Source organism: Sorghum bicolor, chromosome 5 (genome assembly GCF_000003195.3).
Source record: "Sorghum bicolor cultivar BTx623 chromosome 5, Sorghum_bicolor_NCBIv3, whole genome shotgun sequence".
Classification (NCBI taxonomy): Eukaryota; Viridiplantae; Streptophyta; class Magnoliopsida; order Poales; family Poaceae; genus Sorghum; species Sorghum bicolor.
In genome coordinates, this window is record NC_012874.2 from 8785790 (window position 1) to 8812980 (window position 27191).

Consider the following 27191-nt stretch of genomic DNA (forward strand, 5'->3'; position numbering starts at 1 on the left):
ACTCCGAATTTGCTTGCCCAAATTGGGAAACATCAGGTGTTGATCTTGGCTGACTCTGGTAGCATAGGCACATTTGTCAGTGATAAGCTGGTCCACTCCCTTCACCTAGACACTGAACATTGTGAGCCTTCCACATTCAGGATTGCTGATGGCAACAACATGTGTTGCAGTACAACTGTTCCTTAGTTGGCTTGGTATATTCAGGGGCACACATTTACTACTCGAGCAAGAGTGCTACCACTCAGATGTTATGACCTCATAGTTTGAGAAGATTGGCTTGATGAAGCTAGTCCATTTTGGGTTGATTACAGGACCAAATAGATGAGGATCACTTATCAAGGAGCAGAATTCAGTTACAAGGTTGTGGTGGATGATCACAACACCTGTCCTGCAGTCAGTCCAGCCAAACTCAAAGGTTTACTAATTAAACATGGTTCTGTGCTTCGTGCAATTCAGTTGTGGTTACGAGACCACTGTTTCAAATGAAGAGTTGTTATCCTTGGATACTGCTGATCTCACTGAGGTGCCTGATGCTGTGTAGTCCTTTATCCAGCAGTTTACTCACTTATTTGCAGAACCTATTGCTCTTCCTGCCAAGAGATTAGCAGATCACACTATCCCATTCATCCCTGGAGCCCAACCATTTGAAGTGAGGTCATACATGCTTGTTTTTGCAGTGAGAACGCTGACATTTGATTCCCTGCTGATTCACGCTCAGAGCATGCTTTCAAGCAGTGTTAACAAACTTTTTCACCTAATATATAAAGGGTTGTGATAGCCTCGATATCTTCTACATCTATTCTAACCTTTCCATACAAGTTAACCTTGTTCGTAGCGAAAAAATAAGAAGCAACATAGAGCTTCTATATGTCATGTAGAAACATAAGTATAGCAATATTACGAAGAAATTCATACAAACGTAGAACCAGATATGTTTTCTGTCTTCCACAATAGATCTAGATATAGATCATCCAAAACATGGAAAATGGAGCAAAATAAAGATGTGAGAGTGCATAAGAATCTCCTATAGTATCATGCTTCAAAGAATCTAAGATTAAACCCCCCACCGCCACCCGCCACCCCAGAATGGTGATTTTTTTGGAGTTCTAGAACTCTAACCCCTCTCAAAATGAAAGTGGAGCTCGTGGAGGAATAAGATGGGGGGGGGGTTGCGGGCTAGATTTATAACCAAGAATTAACGGAATTAGGCATCCTAAGGGCGATCGCCACAATTAATGGACTCTTAATAGAGGAGGATAATGCCTTAAGGACTCCACCTCCGCTAATGGTTTAACTGAGGAGGATGCCTTAAGGGATCCACCTCCATTAATAGTTCATAAGAGAGACGGACGCCTTATGTCAGCCACTTCCTTTAACCATTATTAACAGATGTGGCCGCCTATGTGTGAGGCCTACCACTCATTAACGAAGGCGGCACCCTATTTTGCAAGGAGGATGTGTTGTGTAGTAGTAGAAGATACATACATGTTTGCAAGGAGGACTGTTTGTGTTGTGTAGCAAAGATTATGCAGACCTCATTGATCTTTGTGTAGTAGTAGAAGATACATACATGAGTGCCCACCACACAGAGAAGTGAGGGAAGTGACAAGAAAAGGAAGCACAGAGCTCCACATAAGGTGGGTGGTACTTTCCCATAACCATAGTCACCATGAATGACGTGGTACGGTGCCATGTTCCGCGTCTCAAGAACGTGGATCAGTTTCGTCTTGATTGTGGAAAATCCTTTCTCAGTGTTCCTGAGCATAACATGTTCCACGATCCCTGTGCCACAACCCAATCATTCCAGGAACTTTGTGACTATGCCCATAACTCCCCAGCTAAAAAGGCTATTTGCAAACAGCAAGGATGCTCTGCTCGTACATTGGCACAGGGTGGGACACAGGAATGATACATATTTGCGACACCCAGGAGATGCAGTTCAATGAAGCATCATCAATACACATTCGATTTGCATTTAGTTTGATGGCATGAATCCATTTGGTGACACGAGCAGCTACCACAGTGTTTGGCCAGTTCTGTTGTCCACATAATAAGCCTGACAGTGACATTGATGTCTACCTTAGACCACTGGTGGGTGATCATAAAAATTTGTGGTCAGATGGTGTTAAGGTGTGGGATTAGTTTGAACAAGAAGCCTTCACCCTACATATAATTGATTTGCCAGCATTCCTATTACCTCTCATCTAATAGTAGGTAATATGTGATAATGTCTATTCGATCAGATCGATAGTACATATAGTTATTCGAGAGCACAATTGAATAGCCCATAAGAAATAGAAGTTTAGCCAATCAGAATATTAAAAGGATACTTATATTTTTTGAATGAAGGGATTTACACCAACAGCATCCAATGTGATATATGTACATAATCCCAACCAAAGGGCGTAGTGCACTTCTATGTATTGCATGGAGAATCTAGCCCAATATCTTTAAAGTTTGTCTATGCTGCGCTTTGGTGTCCGAACACTCTATTTTTTTGTTTGCTGTCTTGCTCCTCCGGACACCCTGCCGCTGCCCAATCCCAAACGCATCCGCGGCAGCCTCCTTCTTCCCAAACACCATCTCGTCCCAACCATGGCCACGGGGTGCCCCCGCCCTGACCTAGCTTGGCCGGCTCTTGCGTCACCGGAACTGTAACTCCGCCCTCCTGCCTCCCCCCCCCCCCCTACCTGGCTCGCCTGCCTTTTCCGAGCCACATCTACGACCACTGGAGTTGGAGAAGAGGAGGGGGAAGAGACCGAAGATGGAGAACAATGTGAGGGAGAGGAATCTAAGTGTTATTAAGAGGGAGAGAAACACTAGAGTGCTATATAGAGTACCATATATTTATTAGTTAGAAATGTAGGAGAAACATTAATTAAGTCAATAGGAAAGTCTCCAAATGACACGTTGTAATAACAATATGGGTACACATATATCATATGATTCTGTGTGCACACAGGCGTGTGTTTATTCTACGTGGGAATTTAAAACATGTAAGCTTATCCAAGCAGATGATATTTTGAAACAAACTCTAGGAAACAGGACACAATTTGAATGGAACTCCAGGCTGATCCAAACATGTAGGTGGCCAGGACGGATCGGGCTTTGTTTATTGCTCTTCATCAGCAGAGATCGACTGGATCAGGGATTGGACAAGAAGCCTTCGATCTTCCAGAGGATGTTATCATCATCATGACCAGCAGGATAGGCCCCTACAACCGTGCCCTCGTGTACGTTCCCATATAGTCCGTCCAGGAGCAAACGTGGAACTTTGTAGGACCGTATCTTGTAAAAGCCATCGGCGAGCGGGGTTTCCTGCGTCCACAGCATCGACGTTGGCACGGGCATGAAGAACAACCAGGGGCTGTAACTGTATGGCGCTAGCTTCACCTGGTTTACATTACATAAGTTTGCATTGCAATATTGTGGTTAATTTCATGAGGCACACAAATATGTATATATAATAATGAGGAGCCGAGTGATCTACCGGGTAAAGACTACTGTCTTCAGGGATCGGCATTGCCAGCAGCGGACCCTTGTTGCCGAGGTTCACAAGCGAGAACCGAGTCTTGTCAAAAAGGATGGGATAGTGCTGAACCCACAGCTGCACGTATATATATGCATGGATGATGCAACGAGCGTTCACAATAATGTGCGTTTAATCATAGGGAAATAGCAAGATACGTATATAGATTGGTCGATGGGTGGACCACGTGAGCCTTATGTACCTGTCGGGCGTCCCAGCAGTTGGTTTTGGCAAGAACAACGTTGCCGTTGTCATCAGCGGCTACACTCAGGCTAGTGTTTCCCCTGCTGATTATCCTCATCGGCGGCAAGCTTCCAAGAAACTTGTATGCAAGAGGCAGAAGATCAGGAGAGGGAAAAAGCTGACCACTAGGAAACTGCAAACACCCGGTCGTAGCATCTGTTGGAATCAGGTCCAGGAGCTGCCCATTTCCGGAAGAAATCCCGGTGGCAAGCACTAGGACGGCTGACAGAGCAAAGCAAGCAGTGAGCCTCGCCATCGTCAAGCAGTGAGCCTGTGCGTGCTTAGAGGGGCGATCTCGTTGTTGTGTGGTATCAGGGCTCACCAGGCTCCCCTTTTTATACATGTTCAAGATGGCTCTTGCTGCTATGGAGGGCTGCACAAGCATGGCCACTTAGCCATGTGATCGATTCGATCACAACCAATAAATGAATTGCGCACGCAGCAGGCAAATTATTTAAGTAGATCACGTCAACTGATCCTCACTTTTAATGATATCTAACTTCAATGCAACTCATCATTTCTCAGCTTACCAGGTATCTTCTGAACTGGGCCAACCAAAAAATAAGGGCAACATCATATACTGTGCGGTTGTTAATTCCTTTCCTTTTCTAAACAAAATTATTTATGGTACAACCAATGTTAATATAGCAGGAAATTGCCAATAATACTAATGCATATGATACGAAATGTTCAGCAAATTATCTGAAATGTATAAAATTACCAGTACACAAAAATAAATTAGACACCGCAGAGAATGTGCGTGTAATTGATCAACACCTCCATATAGCGTCATCCTGCTAATTAATGGGTTGGGTGGAAACTGGTTTTATGGGTTGGGTGCTGACGTGGGGTTTATTTGGATGGGTTAGAATGGGTTTCAGTATCCAACGGATTGGGGTTGGTTGGGTTAATAGCAAATGCGGGTTGGGATGGGTTGTGATGGGTACGTAGCATCAGCTTCGATTGCCGGAACCCCGCAAGCAACGACGGCGGTGTCGACGATGTACGAGCCAAACATGGAGGTGTTGGCACAGGCAAAGGAGATGATCTACCGTGCAGCCGCGATGCGCTTCGTCTCCCTCGGCTCCGAAAACAGCGACGAGCACCAGGGACGGCTCAACGTGCGCATCTCATCTGACCTGCAAACAGTCACGGCATGGCTGCGCCAGAAGCGGATCAGCGAGCACCTCCGCTTGGCATTGGCACCGGCAGTAGTCTTGCTGGAGCAGACGGAAGGGAAGGAAAAAGCTGTTACATGAATTCTTCTTCTGTGCACAAAAAAGACGGAGGCAAAGCACGGCAGCTGCTACAAACAGCAATGACACGACGGTGACGATCCTGATCTTGGGTGCTGTCTTCGGCTTTTGCTGCTGCCGAGAACTTTGTTTCCCTCACATCAGCCATCCTCTCGCCATGGCTGGCGACAAGCACGGCTGCCGCCACCATGGCTGCTGTTGGGTCACTGTCTCACTGACGAGCTACGTCGACAATGGCAACGGTGCCATGCCAGCATTCACCATTCCAGCAGCAGGCGAAGCGAAACCGTACGACGAGTGCCGGGATTCGGCCACAGTGAAGCGTCGAGCTTCACGACGGTGCCGATTTGGTCGCGGCGGCGAGGTATTATGGGGATGCCGACGAGTGCCGGGATTCGGCCACAGTGAAGCGTCGAGCTTCACGATGGTGCCGGGATTCGGCCACAGTGAAGCGTCGAGCTTCACGACGGTGCCGATTTGGTCGCGGCGGCGAGGTATTATGGGGATGCCGGTATAGATGGGTTGAACCCGCTTCCATAGGCTGGATTGGGGCGCGTTATTTGCTTCAAATTTTGGGTTGGTTGGGTTAGGGGAACAACATGATAGCTTGTTGATCAGGGCGGGTTAGGAGTGGATTTAGCCCCATTAGCACTTTAGCAGGGCGACAAACCCCACGTCGATCAAATGAGCACGCATGCAACCGAAAATTCTTTTTTGTTTTCTTCTGTCTTTGTAATGTTGATGAATCCATTGTCAAACACAATTACTACGTAGACTTTGCACATTTACATGCGTGCCACACATTGATGAATCCATTATCAAAGATAAGTCGCCCTGATGGGGTTTTGATGTTTCCATAAACAACATTGGCAGATAGGTGCCTTGCGTATTTTCCTTATATACTTAGCATTAGCACTTCATTGATACTAGAACCAAACAAATGTATTTCGGATTCTTCAGATTTCATGGCACATGGGATCATGCATGGTACACGTGCAATATACTATAGTGGAGTGAACTTCATCTGTCAGTCATTTCGTTGACCCAGGGAAATAGGAGTGTACATGCAAACACTTATCCTAGTGAAATCCCATTAATGAAGAAAATGTTGCATGTTGCGGCAAGCTGTTCAGAAGATTGAATTAAATTATACAATACGCATTGCGTGACAAATTACTTAAGCATCGACAAAGAGCCTGCATGGAATGAAGACATTGCAAATTTACATGTGCACCTTTTTTTCATCTATTTCATTCTTTTTGGTCTGTTCAACTTTTCTGTGTATTTTGGCCTACCCTTTGAACCAATTCACCCGCGGGGTAACACCTTCTGTTTCTTAGAGAAAATACTACAAAACTTTGGTTTTGCTATGAAAGAGATATTACATGTCATGATTCAGTCCTGCATTCCAAGTTTACCATGTGTGTTATGATCATAAATGCTTTTGGGTCCATCTTTTAGAACCTGCATAACAGAAGATTGTATTTGTGTGCTCTGTTGTTTGTCTATGGACATCGTCCGTGATGATTGGACCCGTCTGTTTAGCTGCACTGTAACACAACACGGACAAAAAGTTCATCACACAGTTCGTCGACAAATTACCATGCACACACTTGTAAGTCACACCTGGCAGTCTCTCCACCAAAACACCACCGACAGCAGCTCTCCCTCTCTCTCGATCTCACACACACACATACGTACACATACTCACTCTCTCTATATCTTATTCTCTGGAACCTTTGAGCATCTCTCAAGCAAAAAGGCAAAGAGGGATTGGAGGATATGAAAGTGCATCTAGGCAGTAATTCAGTTTTGTGGATTGAATGATAGATTGATTGAGGAACTAATAATGTCTTTCATGAGAATTACAGGTGTTTAGTCCTAGGTATAATTTATTGTGATTGGAATCATATGAAGCAAATGAAATACAAATGAGAAATGAGACCAATGCTAAATGATGAAATGACAAATTGGCAAGCATGTGTGTCAAGTGAAGAAGAGACTTGATTCCACATGGGATGGTCTTACTACATGAAGTTTGTTAGTTCAAATCAAGCAAAAGACAACAATGAAAATGGAATAGTTTTCAATGTGTGTTTAAAGTTGATTCAAAAATCAAGACAAGATGTGACTTGATAGCTTGAAATTGTGAACATAGCAAGGATTCTGCCCAGAGGAGAGGGCACTAGGGGCACGTTGCCTGCTGGTGACGTCTCATCGAAGAGATGAAGCTCACCACTGTAGTTAGCGATGTAGTCTAGTCTCCTAAAGCTGAGAGCCTGACCGTGGGTGAAGGCACCACCGACGGAGATGATATTTTTGGACAATCTCTAGCTCTGGCAGCAAAGATGGTGGCCTGAGCCACTAAAGATCTATGAGTACATATGATGCACCACTATCAGGAGAGCCAAACTATCTCGGGTTTGATTCCGGCGGTAGTGATTAATGATCCAATCGTTGGGTCGATGCATGCGACGTTGGTGGTTTACCACTCAAGACATGAAGGATCTATCTTGGTTTCTTGCATCTAAGAACTACGTCTAGTAGTTGTTTCGTGTTGGAATGCTCAGTTGAGTCCTTACAATGGTAGAAAGATATATATGGTACCGGAGCGCTAATCTACTGATCTAGGGTTTGGTCGATTTGATGATCAATCCCTCTCTATAGAAGCCACTGCCCTTCCTTATATACCGGAGAGCGGGGGGAGTACAAAGGAGATCCGGTTTTGGGAGCGCTAGGGCTTTCATGTCTCAGTCTTCAGGTCATTCTTGCACCGAGCACAATAGCTTGTCGATGGTCCTGAATGACGGCACTTCCCTGACATCGTCTACCAAAGCTTGGAGCTGTCTATTAGAAGTTGGGTTGCCATTGTGCCTTGTTCGGACTTGTCCTTCTCTTGGCGTCTGTTGCCCGTGAGGGGTGCGGGCACGTGCAGGGAGCGACTGACTGGTGGCTCCATATCTACCCATGCAGTGATCGCATGTGTCCTTATTATCGCGTCGCGTCGTGCCCCGGGCATGACCCTGATCCTTACTGACCGCTCCTCATGGGGTGAGGTGACAGAACCCTTACAGCGTCTCGCTCTCCCTGTAGCTCTACCCACTTGCTAGGTTCAATGCATTTGTCAGATTCTAGAGGAAGACTGATCACATCGTTCGGGATGTGAAGCTGGGCCTGAGTGACATAACGAAGTATCCAGCTTCTAATCCTGGATGTCCTGATTTGCCGAGCTTTGAGTGCACAGATCCTGTCGAGTTCCAGACATAGAACGATCGGAGAAGCCTATCCAGAGAGAGAGAGAGGCCAAAAGAGGGCGACGTCGAGATCCGGCAAGGACGTGTTTCCGCGACCCTGCCAGCCACCTCCGCGCACCGGCCGGCGACCCTGCGTGCGCGCCTCTGGTGGACCGTAGTCGGCGCCTGGCCCCGGCGGCTGCGCTGCGCTGCACGCCGTGCGCGGCCGGCGGACAGCGGGAGCCAGCAGACCACACCGCCAAATCTTTCCATCTATTGACTGCGTATGGAGAATGCCCACCGTGACCATCGCGCCATCAGTCCGGAAGGCGCTTCAGAGAATTACGGTGACAGATTCTCACGCTCCTGATCATAAACTCGGGAGGCGGATGATGGCTTCCACGCTACAGGAGGTCTTCCCATCCACAAGACCACCATGGAAGAAGATCTGGAAGGGGCCGCTGCCTCCTCGACGGGTTTCACCAGCGAGGACCATCGGTGATTTCATCCAGCCCGCCATGTCCGGCGAACGGCTCAACGGCGGCGATCCGATCTCCACGGGATTTCGAACTGTGAAACGCTCGCTCCACGTGGAGGGACCTGGACCGGCAGGGCCCAGTCAGGTCCACCAACAACATCAACGGATGGTGGCCCAAGGTCCTAGACCCGTTCAGAGGGCTACGCAACCTGCTCACTTCGACACGAAAGACAGAATTGTGAGACCTAGGCGGCGCCTGGTGAACCCGCACCTCTTCCTCGCCGCCAAAGTTCCGCCGCGAATCTCCTACCGCGACGCGCTGATGGCTGGTGGTGACCTTGGAAGGTTTCGGGGCCAGCATGCCCCGGACCGTGCGGAACCTGGTCGCCGCCGCGGTCGGGGAAGAGGCTCGGCTGATGCACGCGGACGTGGTAGGAACGCTGGCCATGGGCATGGTCGTGGAGGTACACAACCTGGTTGTGGGGCTGGACCACAGGCGCATGGTCATGGCCGCACCGCCCCCAAACTCGCTGCACAGGACCATGACGAGGTCAACAGGGCTGCAGTGGGTGCCCAGCGCCGTGCTGATGCCTTCGATGGGACCGTTCAATTAAACCAAGGTGCCGGCCGGGCTTCTGTCAACAACACCTTCACTGAGGAGGCTGCAGGGAAGATTACCGATGATGAACAAGGCAAGCAGAAGAGGAAACGCAAGGAGCTGCTGGTGAAACTGGAATGCGCGATCTGTATGGAGGAACACTATACAAATCAATGTCCGCTGCTTCGGGGCCCCAAACCAACAGTTGCTTATTGTGGCGCCGCTGAGGATGGGATGGGCTTTTTCCAGATCCAAGCGGCCAGAAACAATCAAATTGTTAATCCGATTCAGTCATCAGCTACAGCTCTCATCACTATGGAAGCAGGCGAGGTATCTGCTCAGTTGCTTCAAGCAGAACTGGCTAGGATTATTCCAGTCCATTGGGTGTGGGAGGTGCAGGAGCAAGATGGTAAATCATTTGTTGTCCCGTTCCCAAGTTTGGAAGAGCTGGAACGTATGATCGCCATTCGTACGATCACCACGAAGAACAGAGAGGGTACCATCATATTTGAAGAATTTGTTGATGATGTCCAACCGATCAAAGTGCTAGAGCAGGTCTGGGTGACTGTCACCAAGGTACCCCGTGTTCTTCGTTCGTTTCTTCCTCTTTGGGCTGTTGGGTCCATTATTGGAGCCACACAAAAGGTTGACATGGTGCACCTTCGCGCAACTGGTCAGGTCCGCATCCTAGTAGCGGTCCTTGATGTTAAAAAAATCCCCAAGCAAGCTGATGTGTGTGCTGGCAATAGCGTTTACCGTCTTTTTTTCAAGACTCACGAAGCTATCCACAATAATGACTCCGACCCAGATGATGATGATCTGTTGGGTGATGATGATAATCTTTCTGGGGGGAGACCGTGTGATGAAAGATGCTGAGGATGGGAATCCCAAACCTCAAGATCCTAACCCGAAAACTCTATCTGACAAGTCTCAGGCACCTCCCCAAAACATGCCACATCAGCAGCAATCATCATTGCTGGGAGTGGCCCTGGACCAGGCCTGCGAACAGCTACTAACTGAGATCAGTCTTAAGGTCATGCTTGAAGCAGATGATGGGGCTACACTGAAGACTTATTTGCCCCTAATGGAAGAAGAGTTGGCAGCATATAATGCCCTTGCTGAGTATCCTAATCATATTCACCCTTCTTCTATTTTTGTGTTACCATCGTCGCTTGTCTCTGTTGGAGACGTTGCTGCAGACTTACAGGGCTGTGCGGTGGCGGATACTGTTCTAGTCCAGGACAGTACAGGGGGCTCTACTTCAGCAACTGCACCCCCCACCTCCACACTAGACCACGCCCCCTCCGCGCTGGTCCCGTCTCCTCAATGCTGGACAGGGCCCTGGTGGGAGAGGGCGATGTCGGCTTCATCCTATCCCCAGCCTCACCACCGGCTGAGGATGGTTCCTCACCGCCCGGGACGCCCACTTCTCCAGCAAGTGACACCGCGCCTCACTCATCTTCATCGGGACACACTGCTGCTACTTCGAACGGGGACACAACGCCGGCAGATGCCGTCTCCGTGCTCCCGATGGTGGCAAGGGGGGAACTCCTCCCGTTACCTGCTGTTGCTGCGCAGGCGGCTGCTCCAGCTACTTCACTGGTGGCGACAGCCAAAACCATCGTGCCAACAGCCTCGCCAGCGACGCACGTCCTCGGTGATTCCACGTCGTCACATGCTACCTGCCCCGCTGTCCAGGTGCCAGGAGATACTCTCGCTTCTGCTGCCCCCACTAGTGTGGTGATGGGGGACGTCACGGCTCCTGCAGACACCGTCTCTGCTTCCACTGTGGCGTCGTTGGGAGTCACTGTCGCGTCGGTGACAGCACCCACCAGGCCGCTAGTGAGGAAGTCTACTATCGCGGCTCCTTCACTACCGGCTCTCAGTGCCGAGGTGAGGGGTGGTGCTGCTCCTGCAGGGGTGAGGGGAGGTGTCTCGCCCGCTGCCCCCTCGCCTTCTACTCCTCCAAGTGCCGAGTTGGAGGGCGCGATGATTGGTGCCCCCTCGCCTGCTTCTCCAGATGCCGCAGTGGCCAGTGCTACGGCTGTTGGGGAGATAGGTGTGCCAACTGCCGCACCCCGCCCTGCCTCCCATGCAGCTGGGGACACGCCTCTCAGGGCGACGGAGGACCCCACGACCGTGACGGCCACTGCTGCTGCTGCGTCGCTACCCAGGTCCCCTGCATCTCCTTCGCAGCTGGCCAAGGCTTCACTGACAGTGGGGGTTTTCAAACCCCCAGCGGCTGCTCCTCCTATTAAAGAGTTGCGACGGAGCTCCAGGATTGCGGCGATGGCCGACGTCCATACCCTACAGAAGACCGAACGGCTGACGGCAAAGAAGAACCTTGAATTCATAGGTAATCTTCAGGATGATATGCACAAGGTTGAACGGATGGCAGCGAAAAAGAACTTCGAATTTCCAGGTAACTCTTTCGCTAGCTTTCCAGATCCTAAAGTTATTTCAAACCTTGGTAGGATAGGCATCAACCTAGATACCTCAGACGTACTGTGTTTTAAAAACTTAGAGGTAGATAGGTTGGTTTTATGTGCTAATGAAAAAAAATGCTCTATCAAATCCAGACTCTCCAATTTTGAGAGTGATGATGAGCGAGAAAGCCAAATTGATGCAATTCTCAGCCACGCCTGTGGTAATTTAAATGGGAATTTGCTGGAGGATGAGAGTGATCAATTAATCGATCTCTCTCCACTCCCAAGGAAGAAAAAATACAATAATGCCAAAAATACTTTGAAAGGCAAACTTCCTAAAAAACCAAAAACCCCTTCCAAAATTATCATAAAATGAAGGGTGTCTTCTGGAATAGCAGAGGTCTGGGAGACTTGGCTAAGCATAGGTATTTGGCTGAACTAGTTAAGGAAGAGAAGATTAATTTTATTGCGCTTTCCGAAACAGGGCGGGACTCATTCCTAGATCATGTTCTTAAAAATCTTTGTGGAGGACATGATTTCCTTTGGCACACTATGGCACCCCACGGTAGGTCGGGGGGTATCTTGCTAGGTGTGGACATGAATGTCTTTGACATTGGAGCTATTGTGGAGGGAGACTATTATGTAAAATTCACCCTTAGAGTCAAATCAAATGACTTTAAGTTTGTGCTATATTCGGTCTATGGACCAGCACAACTCCAGCATAAGCGTGATTTCCTAGTTCAAATGGCTAACACGTGCTCTAAAGAATCCCTACCATATATCATAGGATGGGATTTTATTATTATGCGATGCCCTGAAGATAAAAGTACTGGGGACTTTGACCCTAAATGGCCAGATCTTTTTAATGCTATTATTGAATCTCTAGATCTTAAGGAGATTACTATGACTGGCCGCCAATACACATGGACTGGCCCAGGGGATAATCCAACTTTTGAAAAGTTGGATAGAGTCCTAGTTACCACAGAAATGGAAATCATGTTTCCTTTAACTACAGTAGAACCAAGGGATGGTAATATTTCAGACCATACCCCCCTGGTTTTTAATACAGGTGCTTCGACCCACCAGGCCCACAATAGTCCCTTCAAATTTGAGAGGATGGTTGATAAGAGATGGATTTTATGATATGGTTGCAAATATTTGGCAATCTCCATGCTCTGGGTCAACTCCCCTTGAACGATGGCAGTTTAAAATTCGTAGACTCCGCCAATATCTAAGGGGATGGGCAAAACACACAGCAGGGTCATATCGCAAAGAAAAAAGACTTTGTTAGCTCTTTTAGAGAAAATTGATAAGAAAGCTGAGATCTCTCCTTTATGTGATCAAGAGATCAATCTAAAGCATTATCTAAAAGAGCGTTTGGTTAACCTGAACTGAAATGGTACCAGAGAGCCAAAGTTAAAACCCTATTGGAAGGGGATGCTAACACTCAGTTCTTTCATTTAGTGGCCAACGGGAAACATCACAAGCAGCATATCTATAAACTTGAGAATGATCAAGGTGCTGTGATAGGAGATTATAATCTCAAAAGACATATTACGACTTACTATAAAGAACTCTTTGGACAGCCGGAGAGTGTAGAGATTTCCCTTAGGGAATACCAAATCCTGGATATTCCACAGGTATCTCCGGAGGAAAATAACATCCTCATTAGTCCTTTCACTGAATCTCAAGTGAGGGATGCGGTCTTCCAAATGGAGCATAATAAAGCTCTAGGACCACATGGTTTTCCGGTGGAATTCTATCAGGTGTTTTGGGAAGTGATAAAGGATGATCTCCTTCCCTTATTCACTGAGCTGCATAGGGAGACTCTTGAACTATATAGTCTGAATTTTGGTATTTTTACCTTAATCCCAAAAGTTAATAATGCCATAAAAATTCAGCAATATAGGCCAATTTGTGTTCTTAATGTGAGCTTTAAAATATTCACTAAAGTGGGCACAAATAGGCTTAATATGGTAGCTAAAACTATAGTGAGACCAACACAAACTGCCTTTATGCCAGGCAGGAATATAATGGAGGGGGTCGTCGTCTTACACGAAACCATCCATGAGCTTCACACTAAAAAGAGAGACGGTGTCATTTTCAAAATTGTTTTTGAAAAGGCATACGACAAAGTGAAGTGGTCTTTTTTACAACAAACGCTACGTATGAAAGGTTTCTCCCCCAAATGGTGTCGATGGGTAGAAACTATGGTCACAGGTGGGAGTGTGGGAATCAAAGTCAATGATGACATAGGGCCCTACTTCCAGACCAAACGTGGACTCAGACAGGGGGATCCAATGTCACCAATCTTATTCAACATCGTCGCAGATATGCTAGCTCTCCTTATTAACAGAGCAAAAGCCGACGGTCAGATAAGAGGTGTTATACCCCACCTTATAGATGATGGTCTGTCCATATTACAGTATGCAGATGACACCATTATCTTTATTGATCACAACCTCGAACAAGCACAGAATTTGAAACTATTGCTTCGTGCTTTTGAACAGCTATCAGGACTGAAGATCAATTTCCACAAGAGCGAAGTCTTCTGCTATGGAGCTGCTAAAGAGATGGAATCCTTTTATACTAGTCTCTTTGGATGCAATACTGGTGAATATCCCTTCTGATATCTTGGGATCCCTATGCATCATAGACAACTCCTTAATTCTGAATGGAGAAAAGTAGAAGATCGTTTCAAACAGAAACTCTCTTGCTGGAAAGCGAAGTACCTGTCTTTTGCGGGAAGACTTGTACTGCTTAATTCAGTCCTAAGTAGCTTGCCGATGTTCATGATGTCTTTCTTTGAGATTCCCAAGGAGTCTTAAAGAACCTAGATCATTATAGATCAAGGTTCTTTTGGCAAGGATCTTCTGATAAACATAAATATCGCCTTGCCAAATGGGACATCCTGTGCCGCCCTAAGGATCAAGGAGGATTAGGTATCCTAAATTTACAATTGCAAAACAAGTGCCTCCTAGCCAAATGGCTGGTTAATCTATTGAATACAGAAGGTATATGGCAAACGCTTTTAAGAAATAAATACCTAAACTCCAAAAGCCTATCCCAGGTGACAGCTAAGCCCAATGACTCCCATTTTTGGAGAGGCCTCATGCGTATCAAAGATGAGGCGTTGGCAAAAGGTTCTTTTCATATTAAAGATGGAACCGCAGCTAGGTTTTGGGATGATACATGGGTAGGGGCTAAGTCTCTGAAAGCTAGTTATCCATCTTTATATAACATAGTGAGAGATCCCCACGCCACAGTCTCAAAAGTGATGAGTACGAACCCTCTGAACATATATTTTAGGAGGGCCTTGGTGGATAATAAACTTACAAATTGGCTTAGTCTAGTGGCAAAGATATCCCATGTCGAATTGGTGGATGGTTCAGATTATTTCAGATGGAGTTTAACCAGATTAGGGTTATTTTCTGTCCGTTCTTTGTATCTCAATCTTATAGATACACATACACCCTTTCGGCATAGGAAGATCTGGAAGATAAAGGTACCTCTAAAAATTAAAATTTTTCTTTGGTTCCTGCAAAGGGGTGTCGTCCTAACCAAAGACAACCTTGCTAGGAAAAATTGGAAAGGGAGTCAGAAGTGCATTTGCTGTAATGGGAATGAAACTATTCAACATTTATTCCTAGACTGTCCCTTTACCAAAATGATTTGGAGGCTTATCTTCTTTGCTACTAGTTTGACCCAACCTAGATCAATCAGCCACATGTTTGGTACTTGGCTATCTAATCAAAATAAAAATATTAGAGATCTGATTTGGGTGGGGGTGGCTGCTTTGCTTTGGGCTATCTGGAGATGCCGCAATGATTATGTTTTTAATAAAATGAAAACTAACTCTATTATGCAGGTAATTTTCAGGGGAGCGTACTGGTTATGCTTTTGGGCTCAGCTGCAGCATGATGAGACAGCCAAGGACGTGCTCTCGAAGATAAGCAAGAAATTAGAAGTAATTGCTTTAGAGATATCCAATAAAGGATGGAAACATTTATATTGTTTAAACTAGCGTCCTGGTACATTTATATTGTTTAAACTAGCGTCCTGGTCCATGTATAGGACTTTGGCTCTCTTTGTTTATCTCATATAAAACTCTATAATACTAGGCTGTGTGCATCCTTGGATGTAGAGGTCGGATTTTATATCCTTTATCTAAAAAAAATCCTGGATGTCCTGGGTCAGGAGCACCACGGCAGCGGTTCTTGCGCTGTCCTGTATTATCAAACATAAGTGGCCCTGAGGGTTGGACGCTTCCATAAACAACATGGGCAGATAGGTGCCTTGCGTATTTTCCATTATCTATAACTCTTATAAAGTAAAATCTCATTATCTATTTCTCTTGACATGCAACGCGTCCGTCTCAGCATGCAGTCCACTATCAACCCCACTATCTATTTCTCTTAAAATGCAAAACGTTCACCTCAGAAGTCCAATATCATTTGTCATTATTAATTTCTCATGACATACAAGATGTTCAACCCCAGCAATCAACTATCATTTGCATTAACACTATTTATTTCTCTTGACATGCAACACGTCCACCTTAGCAGTCCACTATCAACCCCATTATCTATTTCTCTTAAAATGCAAAGCGTCAACCTCAGCAGTCCACTATCATTTGCCACTATCAATTTCTCCTGACATATGATGTGTCCACCTCAGCAATCTACTATCATGTGCATTAAAGTTAACTGGCACAAAAATTATGACATCCACATCATCGAGGCACATCATCCACTATGGATACAATTTTTATGATTATGCTAATAAAAGAGTTATATATTTATATTCCTCCTTCATACTCGCGGCAATGCAGGGGAATCCTCGTAGTATACTTAGCATTGGCACTCCATTCACTACAGGAATTCACGGGTTTGCCGACAGCTGAAAGCTGTCGGCGAAGCCCCTTTTACAGTCGGCAAAGAGTTTGCCGACAGGATTTCCCTATTCCTGTCGGCAAACCCCTGTCGGAAAAAATCCTGTCGGCAAACAGGACTTTGCCGACAGCAATTAGGGCGCTGTCGGCGTCCTTTCGCCGACAGCCACGTGGTCTGTCGGCGAAGTGAACGGCATCGCCGACAGCCAGGGCTGTTGGCAAAGCCAGGTTTGCCGACAGCCAGGGCTGTTGGCAAAGTCAGGGTTTGCCGACAACCAGGCCAAGATAGCTGTCGGCAAAGTCCAATTTTTTGCCGACAGCCAGGTAAACAGGGCTGTTGGCAAAGTCCCTACCAAGGCTGTCGGCAAACATCTGCTGTCGGCAAAAAATACACAGCTTTGCCGACAGCTATGGTCAAAGCTGTCGGCAAAGCTGGGATTTTTTTTTTTGCTGTTTCATTGCATTCGAATCACATTTATAGCATATATATATACCACAGATCACGTTTATAATAACAATATAGCATATAAACCGCATTTCATCATCGGATTCGATCTCAACATGAATCCACACATGAACATCATCAAATCCATCGATACATGTCCGAAATACACATAACGTCGCGTAACAAGTGCATACATGTCCAACATACATGTCCAAAAAGTCCTACAAGTCCAACATGAGGGCAAAAGGGTCTAACATGCGTCCTAGTCGAGAAGATGGAGGCAAAGGTACTTTGCTCGTCACCGAGTACCCCCCACAGGTCCTCCTACAAAAGGAGAGAAAAAGATTAGTATCCACTCAAAAATTCGGCAGCACCTCCCCTGCACGGGGAGGTTCCAAGACCTGCAAAAAACATGGCACGAAGGCCAACAACGACCACGGCACGAAGGCCGATAACCACAGCGGCACGAAGGCCGACAACCATCGCGGCACGAAGGCCAACAAGTAGTTAAGGGAGGCAAACGTACCTAGCTCGTGGCGCCGTCCCCAGGGGTCCCATCGCCCCACGAACCCCACCCTGCCTGTGGTGGTGCCTGAGTCCACCCTGACGGCGCGGCGTCGTAGCGCCATAGTCCTGCGCTAGGCCCCTGCTGCGTCTGCGCCCCCGGCCACGAGGAGTAGCCCTGCGACTGTGGAGGAGGAGGCCCCCACGTGAACGGCTGCGTGGGGTAGGTCGGGTAGGTCGGGTACCCTGGCCAGCCTTGCTGTGTAGGGCTGGCACCCAGTGGAGGGCTGGGAGTCGGGTTCGAACCCGCCGACGGAGCCTGCACAAAGGACAAGTGAGGTAATTAGTAATGTACCTGCAGGATGGCCGCACAAGCTAAAGCAAGTGAGGCAATTAGTATTATACTCACCGGACGCTGAACAGGAGCAGGCACTGGGACTGGTGGTGGAGCAAAGAGCGAGGGAGGAAGATCCTGCTGGTGCTGGGTCCGGAGGAAGCTCGCCAGGTCCGCCATCTGACGCTGGTGGTGCTCCGTCAGTGCCGCCAGGTGCGCCTGGTGGGCCGCCTCCACCGCCGCCAGCTGCGCCTTGTGGGCCAAGTCCTGGGCCGCCTGGTTGGCCTCCAGCTCCTCCATCCTAGCCTGCAATATTACACCCGCACATGGTTGATGGTATGTGAAGCGAAGGTGGATCGTGTGTGAACGACGAATGGAACCACACTTACCTCCATCTGCGTGTACATCTGGGTGGTGCTCGGCTGTCGTGGTGCTATGGGGATGCCGGAGGAGCTGCTGGAGTTGGATTTTCGAATCTCTCTCAGCGTGGGAGTAGTGGTCGGGTCGATGGCGCTGTTGGCCATCCAGTAGGAGCCGTGCTGCTTCCCTCCTCCCAACCTCATCACGAGCTCTGGGTCCAGGGGCTCCGTGGTGGGGTCCTTGTCGTCCCCATGGCGCTGGCGAAACGCGGCGCTGTACTCGACGAGCTTGGGGTGGACGCCGGCGTTGGTGTACGCCTCCGGCCCGTCCTGCGGGTTGAACCTGTTGTTCGGGTCCTTCGCCTTGCCCTTTTTAGAAAGGGCGTACCCCACCACCACGTTGATCTCCTCCCCATCATGGGAGTCCCTCTGCGAGAGGAAAACACAAACATGGTTAGAGGTAAATAGATTGAGCGCTATATGAGTCCATGTGTACCAAAAGGAGCATACCCAGGCGTCCATGAACTGCGGGAGGGACCGATTCCCTTGGTGGTGTGCTACCCCCTTGTTCTTGAGCCGGCGCTGCCGACGCTCGTTTTTCACCTCGTACGCCTTGTCCGATCTCCAGTAGCGCACGATCTCCTCCCAGCATTCCGGGTGCGCGTCGCACCACTCCGGTATCCACTAAGAAACATCAAGTATTTGACATGTCAGAAGATGAATTGAATGTTTCACGGAAGAAATAAGAACGAATGTTTCCTGCTTACTTACCCGCAAGTACTCCTCCTCGGTGAGGTCGGTCTCCCTCTCCAGCACGATGTCCTGCCTGACTCGCTGCTTATCGATCGCCTCGCCAAGCACGTTGCGGTAGTGCTTGATGACGCACTGGATGCGCGCCTCGTGGTACAAGTCCCTGAGGCGTGAGTGGCAGGCGTTCTCCAGCACCACCTGCGCCCTGGCCTGTTTCCCATCCTCGCACCTAAAGTACTCCTGCACGCAGACATCATGTATCATTTCATTGTTTCAAGAACATCCAATGAATGTGTAGTATTGAGAAATGCGTTGTGATGAAAACACTCACCCAAAACTCCCTCTTGATCTTCACCGCAAGTGTCTCGCGTGCAGGTGAATCAACACGATCGCCGCCTTCGGGCTCAGGGACGGGGACGGTGTGCACGTGGAAGTGGTCCCACTGCATGGGCGGCTGTCGAACGCCGTCGATGGTGACCATGCCCGGGTAGTACTCCCTAATCAGCAGGGAGAGGATGCCATTGACATGGCGTGAGTCCCGTTTAGCACAGGGGTCCACCTCCCTCGGAAACATCCAGCTCCTGCACGAGTCATTAACAACAATTCTTAGTCTGCAGTTCGGTTTCATACATGCCATATGAACAATGTGAACAAAGTAGTTTACTTACCTGTCGCCGACGGGTGAAATCACCTTGCGGTGGTGGGGGAGCGGCTTTCGGCTAGGGAGCGTCGAGGGCCCGCGCTCGAAGAGCTTCCTCGAACCTGAGGAAGGCCCCCCGTCGCCCCCGTCGCAGTGGCCCCTCTCGTCGTCGTCGTCGTCGTCGTCGACGTCGCCACCGTCGCCCCCGCCGCAGCTACCGCCGCCGCCGCTGCCACCGTCCCCTGTCGTCGTCGTCGTCGTCGTCGTCGTCGTCGTCCTCGTCCTCGTGAAGTCCAGCCTCCTCTGCCGGAGACGCCCGGAGCGGGCCGTCTCCCCCGTACCGGCCGTCTCCTCCGTACTGACCGGCACCTCCTCCCTACCGGTCTCCTCGTCCACGTCCGGCTCCTGCACGCCGCGACCGGCGAAGCGCGAGCGACAGTTCCGTGGAGGCAGCCTCTTCCTGCCGCCTGGCATTCCGCCGAGTGCCTACAATGACAAAGATTAAAACAATTAGCATAAATTGCAAGGTGATAATAATAATAATTGTAAATGACAAGTAATTGTAAATAAAGAAACATAATTGTAAATGACAAGTAGTTGTAAATAAAGAAACATAATTGTAAATGACAAGTAGTTGTATTACGTGGAGGCGACATAATCTCCGAGTATGGCAATACGACTGGTGAGACGTCGTCACCAATTTCCTCGTCATCACTATCGATATTGTCGAGCTCTCGATCGTCCTCATCATCTCCATCTCCATCTCCATCGTCATCGTCATCGTCATCGTCATCGTCCAGAACAACTCCTTCGCGCTTCCTCTGCCATTGCTCAAGGAGTTGTAAGTCCTTAGCATCGAGCACGTCATCACCCTCATCCTCATCGATGTCGTTGTCCACTTCCATGCTCATTAGCGCAGAAATGTCTATCTCGAATTGCCCATCTAGCCCCTCAGGTTGATAGAACTCATCTGTCGTTGGGTCATAGTTGTAATCGTCATCATTTGGGGTAGCAGCTTTACAGCGCGGCGATACCATGTGCACAAGGCTCCAACCCGCAAGCCTTGGGTCAGTTTGGCACGCCCATGGAAGGTAATAAACTTGGTTGGCGTCTCGGTTAGCCACAATATAGACATCGTCTCCATTATATTTGGAATCCTGTCGAATTTCGATTTGCCCAATCTTAGGGTCTTGTTTCGTGACATAAGGATCGAACCAATGGCATTTGAATACCACTGGCTTCAAAGAACTGCCACCCTTGAATTCGAGCTCGTATATCTCTTCAACTATGCCGTAATAGTCCAATTCATCATTGCCGGGAGTACGAACTCCGCTGCACGTGGTTTTTTGTTGGGGCCGGCTCTCCTCGTGGCCTCTAGTGCGAAAGCGATAGCCATTGACATCATAAACGGTGTATGACTTGACCTTACGGTTGAAGCCAAGGCCCACCTCTCTCAATTCAGCACTCATTTGCGGATCGGTCTGGGCCTGCAAGGTTAGGACAGTTCGACCGTTAAATTACTCGCTCCTAGGAGCAAAGTGGAATCACAAAGTCGGGAAACGATAGGTACCTTTGAACAGAACCAGGAAACGAAGTTGGGCTTGCTATGTCTAAGAAGACGGTCCTCTTGTTGCGAGGTAGGAGCAGTATTGCCCCTCCAGTAAATATTAATGAATTCCCTGAAAAACAAGAGACAAGGGGTCGAATCGATAGGTAATTAAGATGATATAGTGACGGTGTATGAAACAAGCGTACTGAGAACTTACTTCTGATAAACCAGGCACTCATCAAGGTTCAACAACAAGTACATCATGATAGTGGTCCACTCCTCATGGGTCAAGTTCTTGTTGGTAGCTGTGCTTCCTCTTCCGACATCCCCTTTGAAAAGGCTGAGGTTCGATGAGTTCTCCTCGACGTTGTAACGAGGGGTTGGATCTTGCGGTCTTTGAAGTTTTTCGGTATAGTACGCCTGTGTGAATGTCGACACCTCCTCCATAATGAATGCCTCTGCCACAGAAGCCTCAATTTTGGCTTTATTTTTACACTTCTTCCGAAGTAGCTTTAGACACCTCTCGATTGGATAGCACCAACGGTGCTGCACGGGCCCCCCCAACCGTGCCTCCCTTGGCAGGTGCAAAATCAGATGCTGCATCGATAGGAAGAAGCCGGGTGGAAATATCATCTCCAACTTGCAGAGCAACTTAGGTGCACCCTTCTCCAGTTCAAGACAAACTTCTCGAGATAACTGCTTGGCACAAAGCTGACGGAAGAAAAAGCTCAACTCTGCCAGGACGCGCCACACTGGCTCCGGGAGGTATCCTCGGGTCATCGCGGGAAGGACCCGCTGAATCCATATGTGGAAGTCGTGACTCTTCATCCCTAACACTTTCATAGTCTCCAAGTTCACTCCCCGGGCCAGATTCGCCGCATACCCATCAGGGAACTGCAACGTGCTCATCCACTTCAGTATTTCCTTCCTAACTGGCCTTTTCAGGACGTAATCGGCCGGGCCCCTTTTCCATCTCTTGCCTGGCGCAGGGGTCTTCATCACAAGCTTTGGTCTATCACAAATAGTTTCAATGTCGAGTCTAGCCTTAACGTTGTCCTTCGACTTCTTACCAAGGTCCATGAGTGTTGCCCAGAGTGCCTCGGCGACATTCTTTTCTGTGTGCATTACATCGATGTTGTGTGGAAGAAGAAGGTCCTTGAAGTACGGTAGCCTATGCAAGCCCGATATATGAGTCCACATGTGTGTGGTACCATATCCAATAAAACCACCGTTCACTTCATCAATTTGGAGAGCCTGTAACTCGGCAAGGACAGCGGCAGGGCTCCTAGGCTCAGGAATGGGGTCGGTGACTTGAACACCTTTCGTGAAATGCTTTTCATCCCGTCTCAATTCATGGCCCTCGGGCAGGAATTGCCGATGTTTGTCGAAAGAAGAGTACTTGCCACCCTTTTTCAGCCAGGTGAACATCACATCTGTCTTGCATGTTGGGCAAGGGAACTTCCCGTGAACACACCACGCGCTGAACAAGCCATACGCCAAGAAGTCATGCAATGAATACTGGTACCACACATGCATTGTGAAGTTCCTCTTTGTAGCTCGGTCGTATGTCAGCACCCCCTCGTCCCAAGCATGTTGCAATTCATCCCACACTGGCTGCATGAACACACCCATATTGTTGCCCGGGTGTCCAGGTATTATCAGCGTCAAGAACACATTCCTGGGTTCAAACATGACGCCGGGGGGAAGATTTAGGGGGATCACGAACACCGGCCAACAAGTGTACGGGGCCGCCATCATTCCAAATGGGTTGAACCCATCTGTTGCCAGCGCGACGCGTACATTCCGAGCCTCCTCAGCCTTATCAGGATTCATGGCATCGAAGTGCCTCCATGCATCACCATCCGCTGGGTGTACCATCTTGGAAGTGTACCTCTTGCCTTTCTTGTGCCACACCATCATTTTCGCGGTATCCTCTGTCATATACAGCCGTTGGAGCCGATGTAAAAAAGGAAGGTGCCTTATGACCATCTCGGGGATCTTTGACTGACGCTTGATGCCATCATTGCCTTCTACCTCCACATACCTAGAGATTTTGCACTTTGGACAGTGTGTTGCGTCCTCGTGGTCGTCCCTGAACAGGACACACCCATTCTTACAAGCATGAATCGGCTCGTACGGCATCTTGAGTGCTCGAAGCATCCTCTGTGACTCGTACGTGCTCTTCGGCAACTCGTGAAGCTTCGGAAGCAAGTTGCCAACTGTCGCCAACACGAGATCAAAACCTTCTCGACTGATGCCCAGTGACGACTTCAACGCAATTAGTTGAGAAATGGCATCCAACTGCGAAACATGCGTCTTCTCGTGAAGGGGCTTCTGTGCCGCCTCCAGCATGGCGAAGAATGCCTTTGCGGTTTCCTCCGGATCCTCCTCCGCCTCTATTCCTTCAGGGAACCCCCCTTCCTGGTAGTCTTCCATCAGATCTGCCATCCCGGCATCTGCATCAAGGTCCTCGAGGAGCTGCCTCACCGGCACCTCCCTAATAGGATCTCGTTCACCATGGTGGACCCAGCGCGTATAGTTTCGAACGTATCCGTACTTGAAAAGATCTTCCATAACCGTACGCCTGTCTCTCCATTTCTTGTTCTTACAGTTGTTGCATGGACACCGCATTCGAATCGACCCTCTAGCAGCTCGGTCGAATGCCTGCTCCAGGAAAGCACTGGTCCCCCTAACCCATTCAGTGGTCTGTTTCTCCTTTGTCCAGCCAGTGTACATCCACTCACGGTCAGCCATCCTCTGACATGCGCCAATGTAAGCGAGCAATAAAACCAGCATATGCATCTACAAAGCGTTCCTACCATCTACAAAGCGTTCCTACCATCTAATAGGTGAAGGATAGGTCCTATTTCCACCCGAGGATGCGTAGATGAGGTTAGCTTCCATGCTCCGCGCCCGTTCGAGACGGAATTTCGGCAGCACCTCCCCGCTGTTCTCCCGATACACGTCCCGACTGGGAGAGTGTGCATCCGGAGAACAACGGGGAGGGGCTGCCGAAACTCCGACTCGAACGGGGGCGGAACATGGAAGCTAACCCATCTACGCATCCTCGGGCTGTCCAAAAAATGTGGACAATCCGAAAGAGACACCGTCGCAGATATGCACGGATCCGCATACCAACGACCGCGAATCTCTTTCGGACGGGAGACGCCTAACTTGGCTGCGTAATCTATAACTACTATAAGGATGAGAGGTGAATTATACCTAGGATAGCGACACAAAGGCGAGTAGCAGGGCGATGGAGAGTCGACGCGGTGTAGGAAGACCCACAGCACCCACGAACACGATCGGAGTCACCAAGTACCTCCCACAGGTGATCCTACAAAAAGGACAAAAAAAGGTTAGTATCCACTCAAAATTTCGGCAGCACCTCTCCTAAACGGGGAGGTTCCAAAACCTGCAAAAAACAATGGCGCGAAGGCCGATAACCACAACGGCACGAAGGCCAATAACCATAGTGGCACGAAGGCCGACATCACAATGGCACGAAGGCCAACAATTAGAAGCATTAATTACCACACCTGCTCAAATGCAACATGGATAGATAAACTTTTTTCAGAGAGCTTGTCATACTTTATTATTATTACAGTATAAACAGCTGCTAATTCAAACTTTACTGGTTTTGCTAGGATTCTTGCATTTTAATACGTACAAAACACAACATTTCAGGGTCCATCACTGGAGATTCTATGGACAGAACACATGTGAAAATGCAGTGTTGCTGTTAAAATTTAGCATATGCTCACATGTGAAACAAAGCAAAGCTATTTAGAACCACAAGTGTGAATACAATTATAAATAAAAGCAGAGAATAACCAGTAAGAGAAGGCCTAAAAATAATAAAAATGATGACAGAACTATCAAATACTGAAGATAGACATAGCAGTAAAATAATACAATAGAATGATAAGCAGTACTTATCCTCTTTTATTGTTGTGATGTTAACTACAGCAGGACTGGACATGTCACCCAAGAAGCATGTCAACATCAAAATAGACAGAACAGTACCTAAGTAAATAAATAAATAAATGATGGACTGTAATCCTCATCTTCTCATGGGAAAAGGAAGCAAAGCAGACAGTAGCAATACTAAAGTAATTTGCACAGATAGGACAGTAATTTGTATGAGCTTCAAATTCCTTCCAAGTTCAGCGGATGCGGTTGAAAACAAAACAAAACAAATTCCTACCTGCTACAATAATGCAAATCCACGGAAAGTTCGTTATCGTGCTATCCTACATCGGGCAGCAAGGACCACAGCCCACAGCAGGGGTTTATACGGAGACCTCTTCAGAACAGAGCACTACCATTAGTTCTATATGAACACATCAGCCCAACTACAAATATCTCACAAAAAAAATATCTAATAGGGACAACCAAACGCAAAACGCACTGCAGGTGGATCTGGATCTGGGGTTCTGGATCCAGTAGGCAGCAGAACGCTACCAGCACCACCCTCCCGGCCAGCAGAGCGTGCGCATGGGCGTACCTTCGCGAGATGCGGATGGGGGAGACGCGGCCGGAGGCGTCGTGCGCCGCGAGCGCCAGCGCCGTTGTCCGCGGGTGCTGCTACGCCTCCACCGTCGTCCACGGGTGCGGGCGCAGCGTGCAGGGTGCAGGGGAGGCGGCGGCGCAGGGCGCAGGGTGTAGGGGAGGCGGGGGCGCAGGGCGCAGGGGGCAGGTCGGCGGCGGGAGTGTGGCGGCGGCGGCGCTCGCTGCAGGGGACGCGCGAGTGCGGACAGGGGGAGGAGGCGCGGGTGCTGGCGCTCGCTGCCTTGCTCGTTCGTTTTTTTTTACAAGTCACGGTCGATGGGGCTTTTAGGTTTAAGTTCTTTGCCGACTGCCACTGGGCAAGGCAGTCGGCAAAGGCTCGAAATATTTTAATAACAAATATCCTTTGCCGACTGCCTGAATCTAGGGCAGTCGGCAAAGAACTTTTTTCTCTAATTTATTTACATGCGATTATATTGTAAATGTCTGGTTTTTATCCATCTGATACCTCCAAACTTTCTCAAATTTTTTCCATAGGGTCCACATGTGATAACATGACACCTCAAAAAGTTTAGTGATTTTTTGACTTTTTTTGCTATATTTCATTAATTAATTACTTTAAATTGATTTTTCCACTCAATAATCCTACTATGAACTATAGGTGCATGAAATAGTAAAACTTAGTCATTTGAAAAATGATATTCATGTTGAATAATGTATTTTTAGACCATATCCAAAAACTAACCCAAAATTTTGAAGTCATTGTCCACGAAACATGATCATCCAAGTGTGGTAGAAGTGACTTTTAATTATATAAAACTCAAACGAAATCAGAAAATTACAAAACTTGTTGAGGTGTCATGTTATCACATGAGGAGCCTATGATAAAAATTTGAAAAAAAATTAGAGCAAGTTATGATGTCAGATGTACAAAATCCAAACACTTGCGCATGTGATCGCATGCGATCATATTGGAAATGTGTGGTTTTTGTTCATCTGATACTGCAACTTGATCTAAACTTTCTCAAATTTTTTCTATAGGGTCCACATGTGACAACATGACACCTCAAAAAGTTTAGTGATTTTTTGACTTTTTTTGCTATATTTCATTAATTAATTTCTTTAAATTGATTTTTCCACTCAATAATCTATTTTTTCTGGGCCCTAGGTAACACAATTAAATCTCAAATTCAAAATTTGGGGCTGTTTTGAGTTATTTAGCTATATTTTCTTAATTCTTTTCGCTCACTACAATTTTCCCGCATTTTTTAAGTTTGAACTGCAGGTGCATGAAATAGTGAAACTTTGGCCTTGAAAAAATGATATTCATGATGGGGAGTGTGTTTTAAGGTCGTGTCCCAGAGCTCACCCAAAAGTTTGAAGTCCGTGTCCATGTAACACGACCATCCAGGATTGGTAAAAGTGTTTTTTAATTATATAAAATTCA

At 47.9% G+C, this 27191-nt stretch overlaps 1 protein-coding gene across 1 annotated transcript; it reads right to left on the minus strand.

Annotated features, from left to right (window-relative positions):
- On the minus strand, nt 2847–4076 carry LOC110435778. The gene is made up of 3 exons (XM_021461819.1): nt 3732–4076; nt 3491–3607; nt 2847–3393 (listed from the first exon to the last, which is right to left on the minus strand). Exons 1-3 carry the CDS (start codon nt 4026–4028, stop codon nt 3145–3147), a joined length of 663 nt encoding a protein of 220 aa, XP_021317494.1. The 5' UTR covers nt 4029–4076; the 3' UTR covers nt 2847–3144.